The sequence below is a fragment of the Poecilia reticulata genome, chromosome 7 (genome assembly GCF_904066995.2).
Source record: "Poecilia reticulata chromosome 7, P_reticulata-male-v2, whole genome shotgun sequence".
Classification (NCBI taxonomy): Eukaryota; Metazoa; Chordata; class Actinopteri; order Cyprinodontiformes; family Poeciliidae; genus Poecilia; species Poecilia reticulata.
In genome coordinates, this window is record NC_088836.1 from 11,279,541 (window position 1) to 11,291,468 (window position 11,928).

The window sequence follows — 11,928 nt, forward strand, 5'->3', positions numbered from 1 at the left end:
GTGATCATATAAATAAGATTAAAAGCGTCTTTATAAAATTAAAAAAATAAAATAAATAATTCCTTCCATTGTTATAGGAATGTTTCAATAATTGTATGGGGAAAAAATGAAAAAAGTTTATAAATTGTTTGAGCATTTATTGTATGCTTAGACACTTACATTTTTTTTCTGTAGCAAATTATTTATTTATTGTACTAGTAGCACACATTGCATATTTTTTACTCTTATTGCAAAAACAACATTTTCAGCAGTAAAAATACACTCATCTGTTTGCAAACCCTTAGACCAGTTTTTGTTTGGATTTTTGTATACTTTTTGAAATGCTTTCTCATTTTTGTTTCCATCGAATCAATAATGCTTGTTTTGCTTATGTTTCCAAATCCTACTAAATGTAGCCATTGTATCTAGCGGTACAGCTGGATGGCTGAATGTGACTTTTCCCCTTTTTGATTATTGGAAAGAAATATCACATACAATGGAAGATTATAAATATTTGTATGCTTAACTAAATATTCTTAGGGTACAAAATTCAGATGATTCTTATATTAAGTTTTCTTTGTTCAAATGTTTGCCACTTCATATTTTGTCTTGCTGGTTGTGATTGGTGTGATTGACTGGTGATGTGGCCAGCCATGCTTATTTATTTATTTTACAAGTTATCTATTTATATCTATTTATTTCAGTGTTGGACTTTTAGCTTTAAATAGAGTTTGAGTTTGAACCTCAAGTTGTCATGTCTATGAATCAAGCAAAGCGGTTATGCTGTTAACTTTTTGACCTGTTGGTGGCAGCACTTCCGTTTAAGCAGGCAAATAGTGAGTCTGACCACTTCCGACTTCCCCCTTCCGTTGAGCTGGTCAAAGCTGCTGCAATGGCAAAGCTAATTTTGTTGTTGCTGAAATTATGTATTTTATTCTTTGCTGTTCATGCTGTATTTGAGGATCAAGTAGGAAAATTTGACTGGTAAGAACAGCCCAATGGGCCTTAAAAAATAACGTTTTTCTAAGGTATTTTTTCTCACAATATGAAGATGCTAATGCTAGCACCTGTCAAAGCCATTAGCTTCGGGTCGGTGTGTTAAGTGAGCATTTTCAGGAGAGGACATTTTAAAAGAAAAAACTATCATAACGATTTTTTTAAACGGCAGGTTTATAAATAATATGTAGAAACAATGAGCCACTTAAGCACATTTAGTTAAAGAAAAGTAGGTTGATTTTTTTAAACAAAGAATCATTGTAACTAAATTAATTACAAGTTATTCATGCCAGTGTTAGTTGTAACAATAGTTATTCTGTTGAAAATTGATGATAATAATAGTTAGAAAAAATAATAAATCATTCCTTTTTATTTATTTCTTGATTCACAGGAGACAGCAATATGTAGGCAAAGTTCGTTTTTCTCATTTCGACACACAATTGCAGTCCTCCAAAAAGGTCCTTGTAGCAACAGAGAGTAATGTTTTTGCAGCGCTAAATTCCAGGACAGGAGAGCTTTGTAAGTATTTTTGTAGCTTTAAACAGACACACCTGTTAGCTGTCATATATTCTCATCTTTTTGGTGTTAAACACAAAACACTCCCCTATCCATGTCTGATACAGTTTGGCGACATGTGGACAAAACTGGTCCAGAGGGAAACATCGATGCCCTTCTGCACCATGCACAAGGTTTTTATTTCTTAAGTGTTTATTCAGTTCGAGCTTGATATTTTATCTCTACTTATGTTAGCATATTCAGTGTTGATACAACTTATTTTGTGTGCTTAGATGCGGTACTAGTGGTTGGAAATGGGCGCATGTTGCGCTCCTGGGACATCAACGTTGGTGGTTTAAACTGGGAGATGTTGCTGGACACTGGCAGGTGAAGACCTTCGTGGTTTGCAGTTGTGACATGTGAGATGGACTAAACCTTAAATGTTTTTTTGTTGTTCTTAGTTTTCAATCAGCATGTTTAGTGGGGCAGCAAGGAACAGTCAAACATGTCGCTGTTTTGAAGAAAACTGTCATCTCTGTCCATTATTTATCCAATGGGCATCAAAAATGGGTAGAGAACTTGCCAGAAAGGTAAAACATTCTATTTTTGTGCTATTTTTTAATGGTATCAGCAATATGATCTTTATTATTAATTTTATGCCTTTTTGTTTTTTATTGCAGTGAAACTGTGGATTATCAAACTGTGTATTCGGGAGGAAATGGTCAAGTCTTTGTGTTGGGAATTGTTCCCCATTCCCATATCACTATTGTTGTTTACAGCATGGAAGATGGCGAGATAATCAAGCAGGTAACCTCTTATTGATTAAAGCTTGAATGTCTGCCAAGTAGATGTCGCTATGAAAGAAAACCTGAACTCCAATCTGTTCCTTTTTTTGGTTTCTGATTGTTCCAGGTCTCAGTTGAAGTTTCATGGCTGTCCAACATACCAGCCAGCTGTGCAGTGGTTGGTCAGGGGATGTTGATGTGTGTAGACTCAACAACAATGTCCCTAAATACACTCGATTTACACCAACAGCTACAGATGACTCAGATCCCCCTGCAGGTATCAAGTAAACCAAAACAAAACTCTTTCTATGAAATATTTTGCCTCCCTTCTTCAGTCTGTGTTTATTGTCTATATGAATGCTTTTTTTTCCCCCTTTCTCCCTAACTTTTCTATCGCTTATCACATCGCAGTCACTCGGACTTGAAGTGGACCCAGACTTTCATCCGTCGCTTGTCTCACACCAGCCCAACCCTGCCCAAAAGCCATTATCAGAGTTCTTCCTTCAACTTGGGCCCGAACGTTATTTGCTTCTGCAGCTGAACAACGGGCAGATAGTCACACTGAGAGATTTCAAGCCTGTACGTAATTGTTTCTTCATATTTCATTTTTTTGAAGATTTATCCCAGATTCTTTTAGCTCAATTGCAGCCCAAGGCAACTTTGGTCGAAAGCTCAATTGATCGGGATGGCTTGAGGGATTTTTAGTATTGTGTTTTCTTGACTGTGATTCTTGCACATTAAGAATTCCATCAAATTTTATACTGAAATGTATTATTCTCATTCTTTTATCTTGACAGGGTTCTATAAGATAAAACATACAAATTAATAATTTGTGAGTGAAATAGTTAGTGACACATTTTTCTTAATTTATAGGCACTGCTGGCTTCGTTTGCTACCACTGGAGAGAAGACGGTCGCAGCTGTTATGTCACCCAAGAATAAGACAGTCAGTTCATATAGTATTGCTCTCTCAACTCAATCTGGGTGTAAATGAATTACAATAAATGATACACAAGAAATTATTATATTAAAGTCTTTTTTTGTCAAATTAACAGTAAAAGCAAGTGATTATCTGTTACCTCCCCACAGGCTTGCAGTATCAACCTCTTTAGTGCCGACACCGGGCGCAGACTTCTTGACACAACTCTGATCTTCACTGTGGATCCTAGTGGAGGAAAACCCGAGAGGGTGAAACTTGCTGTTTTCTTTATGTTTCATGAAGCAGCAATAGTCTTACTATAATCCAACCATTAGTTTGTCATGTTTTGGAATTTAAAGAATCTTTTAATAAAGGTACTCATTTAAATTCTACCCTGCAGCTGCATGTCCAAGCATTCCTGAAGAAGGATGACTCGGTCGGCTACAGGGTCATGGTGCAGACAGAAGACCACGCACTGACTTTCATTCAACAACCAGGTACGGTGAAGCAAGCAAAGTGGGCTCCATCAGCCTCCGGTATTTGCTGTTTCAATCATGCAAACTGTTCCAACTATTGTTTCGTAGTGCAAACCTGCCTGATTCTCTGTTTTATCATGACTTCCCCTGTAATAATGCAAATAACGTCAGCAGCTCTTTTAAAATGAGGATGTTGAGGTAAATTGAGAGTTAATTTCCTCTTGAATCAGGGTGTAAACCAGCGTAGAGATGCCCTCACAACGCAACCCGACTGTTTCATCAGCAGTGAATAATGTTGTTTATTGTTCATTGTTTAGGATCCCCATTAGCTGGGCTTCACACCCCCTCTTCCTGAGACCAACAATAGAAATCATTAAAACAGATTTAGCATATTTATCAATAAAAACATTTAAAGGTCATACAAAATATTCATACCTTTATAAAGTGTTCAATAATTAGCCATTTCAGTTATAAATGAAATAGGTACTTTGCTCCTAAAAAACTGTTGTAGCTCTGGTCTGACATTCCCCAACTCTAGTCCAGCTAAAACTTCAAATAGTGACCATGCATCTTGTTTTTAAGAGAAAGTGTCTGCAAAGTTTAACAAAACTTTTAAAAAAATCATCCCCCTGTTTGAACAAAGTTTTTGATGAGGAAGCCTAATCCTGTTAAAGGTTTCAGTGAAGCCTATCCCAGCAGCCATCTGGTGAGAGGTGGGTCCACACATCGATTGCCAAAACAGGGACAGCTGCTTGCATTCGTGAGCAATTTAAAGCAACCATTTAACCCCACGTGCAAAAAAATTAAGGCCACAGCCGGGATTTGAACCGACAAGCTCCTAGCTGTCAGGCAGAAGGTCAACTTGAACAATGAACAAAGAGTGGTTTTATTGTGTGGAGCTTGAATAGATATAAAAAAGTCAGGATCACACAGTGTACTGAAGCATTTTTGCCTCCTCCCACTGTCATTCTCTTCCCAGGAAGAGTCTTACTCGTGAATGAATTCAGTGTTCATACTCCATGTTCATTACTCCATTTTCTATTTCTATTTTTTTTAATAACATTTATTTTTGCCATGTATTTGCTTAGTTAAAAGAAACTAGGTCAGTTCTTAGAACTAGACTATGGTTAAATATATTTGCTTTTATAAGAATCTTATTCCGGTGCAATGGTGGTATTTGGGTTTTTAAGAATTGGTAGGTGTATGATCCTTTTAAAACACAAAAGTAAGTAGTGAGCCATGCTTTGCGTCATGATGACGCTAAAGGTATTTTCTGCCTTTTAATCATGATAAATAATGCCAGACCCACTCATTTCCAGTGTGTAAATAGTTCTGACCTTTCCCACAAGGGGAAAAAGAAATTACCATGTTGTTGGAAAGCTCTGAACTCTGTGGACTTTCACAGGGTGTGGAAGGTAGAATGAGTAACTGCAGACGACTAATGAGTCTTGTTTTCCAGGCCGTGTGATGTGGACCAGAGAGGAAGCCTTGTCAGACGTGGTGACAATGGAAATGGTGGATCTTCCCCTCACCGGGACACAAGCCGAGCTCGAGGGCGAGTTTGGCAAAAAAGCCGGTAAATGCTTTGACGTTCATCCTGTTTACACCTCACCACCAGCAAAGTCTTTTATTTTATTTTATTTATTTATTTATTTTATTTTTTCTCCATGTTGGCTGGTGTCCATTTCTAACAAGTAGCTCTTAAATAGCTTGTGGTTGTGACTCACCAGGTTGGTTTATTGTTTTTGTTCTTGTTTTATTCTGTCTTTCTTGCTGCGTGTGGATTCAGCCATTCAAGGTAACGCATCTCTCTCTTTGCAACGTTTTTTGACCTCCGAAAATGTTAGGTTTTATATAACGTTGTGTTAAAAAAGCAAATTCTCTTCTGCATTTATTGCGATGGAGATGGGATTTTTTTATTTATTTTATTTTACTTTTTTTGTGACTGATTTTTAAATTTCTGGTAGGGCTTTAGCGTGCCTATCCCTTTAAGAACGGAAAGGTCTGATCAGTTATAACAGGATCAGAGATTATGCCACGTCATTTTATCTGAATTAACGGTTGCTGAAATGTTTTGCAAAAACTTAAAAACAAAAATAAAATGATCAGTTGACATTTTAAGCCGTATTTCACATTTAGTTTTAGTCGTGAGCACAGCTATCACCACCAATTATGCAGCATTGGTGTGTATTTCCAACACAGTGTAATTTCTTACCCAAATTTGAATCTTCATAAGAGCTGCCAGCTGTGCCATATTCTCACTAGCCTTCCTGTTCTCTTCTGAAAATGTATCTTGCTCTCTCTTGGCAGCTTTAATGAATCAGCTTGTTTTAGAAAATAGTTTTCTTTTTCTTACATTACAGTGTGATCTTTATTCTTTATTTTTATGCACCTAACTAGTCTGAAAAGTACTAATTTGGAACCTTTTCCACTCAGTTAAAGCATCCACACCAAAGACGGTTGCTGTCAATTATGACCTGGTAGCACTTAAAAACATGGTGTGTTCACTGATCGGAAAAAATATTGGATTTTTAAGCTTCCAGCCACCAAGTCAGCTGATTTCTAAGTGTTTCTGTGTCTCTTTTGTTTAGTCGTTCCTACTCTCCAAGACGACAGTTTTGTCTTGTTGGTTTTAATTTAGTTAAAATATGTGAACAATGGCTCTTGACACTTAAAGTACATCTTTACAGAATATGTTTGTTCTTGTTCCGATTTCTCTAGATGGGTTGTTGTCGATGGTGTTGAAGAGGCTCTCCTCTCAGCTCATCATGCTGCAGGCCTGGATCGCCCACCTCTGGAAGCTGTTCTACGACGCCCGGAAGCCCCGCAGTCAAGTCAAAAATGAAGTCTCCATCGAGAACCTGTCGAGAGACGAGTTCAACTTGCAGAAGATGATGGTTATGGTTACATCGTCTGGAAAGGTAAAACTGGAGAGACTAAATCCTCACCTTATAATATTCACCTTTGTTTGTTAGTATTTTTTTGCTTGCTATTCTGCTGATCCCGGTTATCTGTTCAGTCCAAGTTCAGGCAGGCTTACATATAAACAAATCAGAGCTTTCATCTTGTTTTTCTGTTCCTTTTAAGCTGTTTGGCATCGACAGCAAGACGGGTGGAATTTTATGGAAGCATTATCTTGACAACGTCCCGAAGAATGCTGCTTTTAAATTAATGGTTCAGCGAACCACTGCTCACTTCCCTCACCCTCCACAGTGCACACTGCTCATCAAAGACAAGGTATCTAATGAAACATTGTCACTTGTGTTGAAAAAGTTCAATAGCCAGTGTCAGTATCTTCTCTTTTCTTGTTCAAAGTCTCTTTAAGTTACAAACGTCTGGCACGACGAGTGATTTCTAGTCTGTTTCACACATTTTTTTTTTTGTTGGGGCTTTTTTGGGTCACAGGACACGGGTCTGGCCACACTTCACGTGTTTAACCCCATCTTTGGAAGGAAAAGTCAGGTCACACCACCTGCCCTACCTCAGCCAATACTCCAGTCACTCCTTCTCCCATTTATGGACCAGGATTATGCCAAGGTCCTGCTTCTTGTCGATGACCAGTACAAGGTCAGATCAACACCTCAAATTGTCGTCCACAAGATTACAGTCACTGCATCTTGAGTTCAGAATCGCAACATTTTGATTAAAGGCATTTCCCACCTATTGTTTATTGTCTGTTGTTTCCACTCCAGGTTTCTGCCTTTCCTTCAACCAAGAACGTCCTGCAGCAGCTCCAGGAGATGGCTTCATCCATCTTCTTCTTCCTCGTCGACTCCAGTCAGGGAAGACTCTCTGGTTACAGACTGAGAACGGCAAGTTCTTCTTTCCACGTTGTGTTGTATTCTGAAATAATGCTCCAGTAATCGGTGAAAGCTTAACCGCGGATATTTTTCTGCTCTCAGGACTTGTCGACTGAGCAGGTCTGGGAGGTCGTCGTTCCAACAGAAGTACAGAAGATTGTCACTGTTAAGGGGAAGAGGCCGAATGAGCATGTGCACTCACAAGGCAGGGTGATGGGAGACCGCAGTGTGCTCTATAAGGTACAATAACACTTTTTATATGATTTAATTGCAATTTGAACGAGTTCTAAAACAGCTAAAATCACATTTCTTTTTACCAGTGTGAATGAAAACGACTGTTTGTAACATCTTGTAATAAAGTAGAGTAAAAATCTGAGTTCGCACTCAATATTATTACCGTATTTTCTGCACTATAAGGTGCACCGGATTATAAGGCGCATAGAATAGACATTTCAGTTTGGGTTGTCAATTTGTTCCTTACTCTATTATTACACATCCACATTTGTAAAGAAGTGGTCCCCAGTACTTTATATAGTAGGCTGCCCCAGTCGTTGTTTCACTCACAGTGTTGGTGTTGCGATATTGTGCCCAACTGCTTTCTGGGTAACACAAACCAACCGACACGCTGCCGCCGCAGTCTATGTCTCTCTTCCCCCGCCTCTCCCCCCCTGGCTTTAAATGTATTATCAAACTTTATTAACAAACCAGCGTTCTGACAACTATCCCAGCATTCACCACGCACTTCTTCTACGGGGGAAAATGAAGTCGGCGGCTGCTTACCGTAGTTACTAGACCTGTTGTGGCTCAATATTGGTCCATATATAAGGCGCACCGGATTATAAGGCACACTGTCGGCTTTTGAGGAAATTGAAGGTTTTTAGGTGCGCCTTGTAGTGCGGAAAATACGGTAATAATATTAATATAATCTATGTACGTCCTACCTAGTCTGGAATTTGATTTAATAATTTTCCAACTCTGGATAATTATGTAAAAACTATATATTTTAAAATCATATTTCCACTTTTTTTTATTTTTTATAAAAGTTGTTCATCCATTTATCCATTGATATTATACTCTCCCTACTCAAATTTACACTGGAAATTCCTCAATTTATATTTAAAACATTGGAAGAGACATGTGAAAATAAGAATATGGGAAAAATATTCAATTTTTATGTGAAAAGGTTTGGGAGGATTCATAGGACTTGTCTTGGATTGTAAGGTCAACTAATGTTAATTTAAATCCTATTTATTCATACATTATCTTCTAATTAATAGTTTAATTGCTTTGGAGCATATTTTTCCTTTTTGCAGTTCAAAGTATTCAAATGCAAAATGTTATCCTTTTTTTAATTTTTTTTTTTAAATTTAACTTTCTGTTAATAGTACCTGAACCCAAATCTGCTGGCTGTGGTGACGGAGAGCACAGACGTGCATCAGGAGCGCAGCTTCATTGGGATCCTGCTCATCGACGGCGTGACCGGTCGCATCATCCACGAAGCTGTTCAGAGGAAAGCCAGAGGACCCGTTCACGTTGTCCACTCTGAAAACTGGGTTGTGGTAAGCCAGGATGGATTTCCAGATTCCCAAACAGAAACACTCGTCCTTCGTTTTGCAGATATGAAGCTGCAGAAGTTTCAGTTTTGGTCTGTCGCGTAATTAATGTAACGTTACTCACGTCTCCCCTTGTCTGTCAAACGTCACAGTACGAATACTGGAGCACGAAGTCTCGCCGGAACGAGTTCTCCGTCATCGAACTTTACGAAGGAATGGAGCTTTACAACAGCACCGTCTTCAGCTCGCTGGACCGACCTCACGCCCCTCAGGTGCTCCAGCAGTCTTACATTTTCCCGTCTTCCATCTCCACCATGGAGGCCACCCTGACTGAGAAAGGCATCACCAGCCGCCATCTGCTCAGTACGTTTCAAAAATGATTCTTTTCCATCCTCTCCAAATTTAGTCTTGGAGAGTAAAACCACAATATTAAACACTTCTGAAACATTTCTACCCCCAACCCCCTATTTGCCACAGTTGGTCTGCCATCTGGAGGGATTCTGTCATTACCAAAGATGTTCCTCGACCCACGCAGGCCTGAAATAATATCTGAGCAGAGTCGGTAAGTCTAGACAGATGTGGTTTAACAGTGAGCTGATTTACAGTGCTTTGCAAAAGTCCCTCTTTTTTTTAATTTACATTTTGTCACATTGTATCCATGCAGTTCAATATATTTAATGTGACATACACAAAGTAGTGCATAGTTATGATGAAGAAAAGAAACTAAACACACATTCTCAAAATGTCTTTGAATAAGAATCTGCGGCGGAGGATGAATGCAATCACGGTTTTCCTTCCAATTTACGATCATTCACAACTTTGTGTTGGTCTGACACATAAATGTTGAAGTTCAGTGGGTTTCCCGAGGCACCGACTGTTCCCTTACGTGAAGCTAATTCCGACTCAATTTCCAGGGAGGAAAACCTGATACCGTATGCACCGGAGCTGATCATCCGCACCGAGTGGTTCATCAACTACAATCAGACCGTGGGAAGAGTGCGAGGAATTCACACTGCCCCGTCCGGACTGGAGTCAACCTGCTTGGTGAGTCGAATATTACATTACAATACGTGAAATAAAACTTTCAAAGGCTGTGTCTAAGCAAAAAAAAAAAAAAAAAAAAGACTTTCAGTATCTTCTAATTCCCAGTATGTTTTATTTAAAAGAATATGTCTATTAGGTAAGGTAACACAAGCCTTCTATGGAGTGAAACATGATACTATTTAGGAAAAAAAAAAATGTCTGTAGTATATTTTGTAGGTCTGTAAAACAGCCAGAATAAACGTAACTAAAGAGATTTTAATGATGTTTGGAAGTTTAGGCAGCTTAATGCCTATAGGCAAGGTTGTGTCATAATGCTGCACAAGTGGAAAAGTACAAATATTTTAGTTTGGGTGATTCTTTCTGTGTGGTAATGATGGTTTTTAGCAACACATTTGATGCATTTTTTTAAATGCATGTTTATTTCACTGGAACTGGTGCCACATTTATAAGGAAGTGTTTTTTTGTTTTTGAGTGGGTTTCTTGCTAGAAAATCTTTTTAAATCCTGCATGTTGAAACCAAACAGATTGTTCTGCTATTGACTCTTATTTGGTGGCATTAATTGGGAGGGGTGGGGGAAACAAAGGCTCAAGTTTTTTTAGGCATTTCACTTGTGAGAGGGAGACAAAACTGTATGCAGCAGACAGGAGCCTCCTCTACATACTGGTCACATACTGGGATGGTGTCCATCCCAGTATGTGACCAGAACAGAAGCTGTTAGACTCGCATAAACATCAAGTCAAAGCTGATCCTACCATAGTTATTCCTTGACTGCTCTGGTTTCCTCATCTTTCCCTCCATTAATTAAAAAAATGTTTCGTCGTGCTTCTCTTAATTCTTTGTTTTAGGGGCGTTTTTTACCACGTTTTAGTCGATGACAATAAAACTGATACCATAAAGGACTGCATATTTTATTTTATTTTTTGCACTTTTTTTTTTTTGCAGGTGGTGGCCTACGGTCTCGACATCTACCAGACCCGCGTGTATCCCTCCAAGCAATTCGACGTCCTAAAAGACGACTACGACTACATGCTCATCAGCAGCGTCCTCTTTGCCCTTTTCTTTGCCACCATGATCAGCAAACGCCTGGCAGAAGTCAAACTGCTTAACCGGGCCTGGCGATAAATGCCATCTCGTCGAGTCCTGCACCAGAGAGCCCTGCGGCTGCACGACGGATCTCGCTCCGACGAGATGAGACGAGACTGCTGAGGCCGTGCCTGTAGGGAAACACACAGGCCAAAGTTCAAAAAGGCCCTTAAGGAACTGCAGGGGACGGTGGGGAGGGGGGTGAAACAAAGGGGTAGAATAAGGTTTTATGTGTTCGATTTTTTTTTTTGTTTTTTCTAACTTATTTTGCAAAAAGAAGAAATGACTCCATAATAGAACCGTTTTTTTCCTCCCCACATCACTTTAATTAAACGTTGAACACATAATTACAAATTTAACAGAGTTGGGTTTATTAAATTATGTTTGTCAAAGTTAGGTGCTTAAATATAGTTTATTATAAAAAAAACTTTACATATGGTGTATACTTCAGCAGCCCTAATGGAAAGTTATAGTAAATTTGGAAGTCAGCAGAAATGCAAGAAAACTGTCTGTGAGCCTAAATGATTACTTTAATATTTGTTTTTTTAATCTGCTGAATCACCATGAAATCCTGTAGTTTTGATTTGATAGGAAAGCAGCTGAACTCTGAGGCAAGACCAAGCAAGGACAAGATGATCTGTGATCAGTCATTAAGATTTCTAACAGAAGGCGCTGTTATAAAATTAGAGAAAAATGTCAAACAGTAGACTTCATTTTCCCTGTTTGGATCCATTAAAATCTTTCTGAGAACTCTCCTTTTGAATGTTTTCCTTTCTTTCCAAGGTATTCCAGGCTGCT

General features: G+C 38.7%; 1 protein-coding gene across 1 annotated transcript; it reads left to right on the forward strand.

The window, feature by feature from the left end:
• Positions 1 to 806: 806 nt before the first annotated feature.
• On the forward strand, positions 807 to 11,885 carry emc1 (ER membrane protein complex subunit 1). The gene is made up of 22 exons (XM_008413480.3): positions 807 to 963; positions 1,367 to 1,494; positions 1,599 to 1,664; positions 1,764 to 1,857; positions 1,932 to 2,060; positions 2,151 to 2,277; positions 2,383 to 2,532; positions 2,667 to 2,834; positions 3,129 to 3,200; positions 3,344 to 3,442; positions 3,574 to 3,670; positions 5,109 to 5,225; positions 6,371 to 6,570; positions 6,737 to 6,886; positions 7,055 to 7,216; positions 7,342 to 7,461; positions 7,552 to 7,689; positions 8,835 to 9,008; positions 9,155 to 9,365; positions 9,480 to 9,564; positions 9,917 to 10,046; positions 10,990 to 11,885. The coding sequence occupies exons 1-22, from the start codon at positions 872 to 874 to the stop codon at positions 11,167 to 11,169; spliced, it is 2,889 nt and encodes a 962-aa protein (XP_008411702.1). The 5' UTR covers positions 807 to 871; the 3' UTR covers positions 11,170 to 11,885.
• The last annotated feature ends 43 nt before the right edge of the window (positions 11,886 to 11,928 follow it).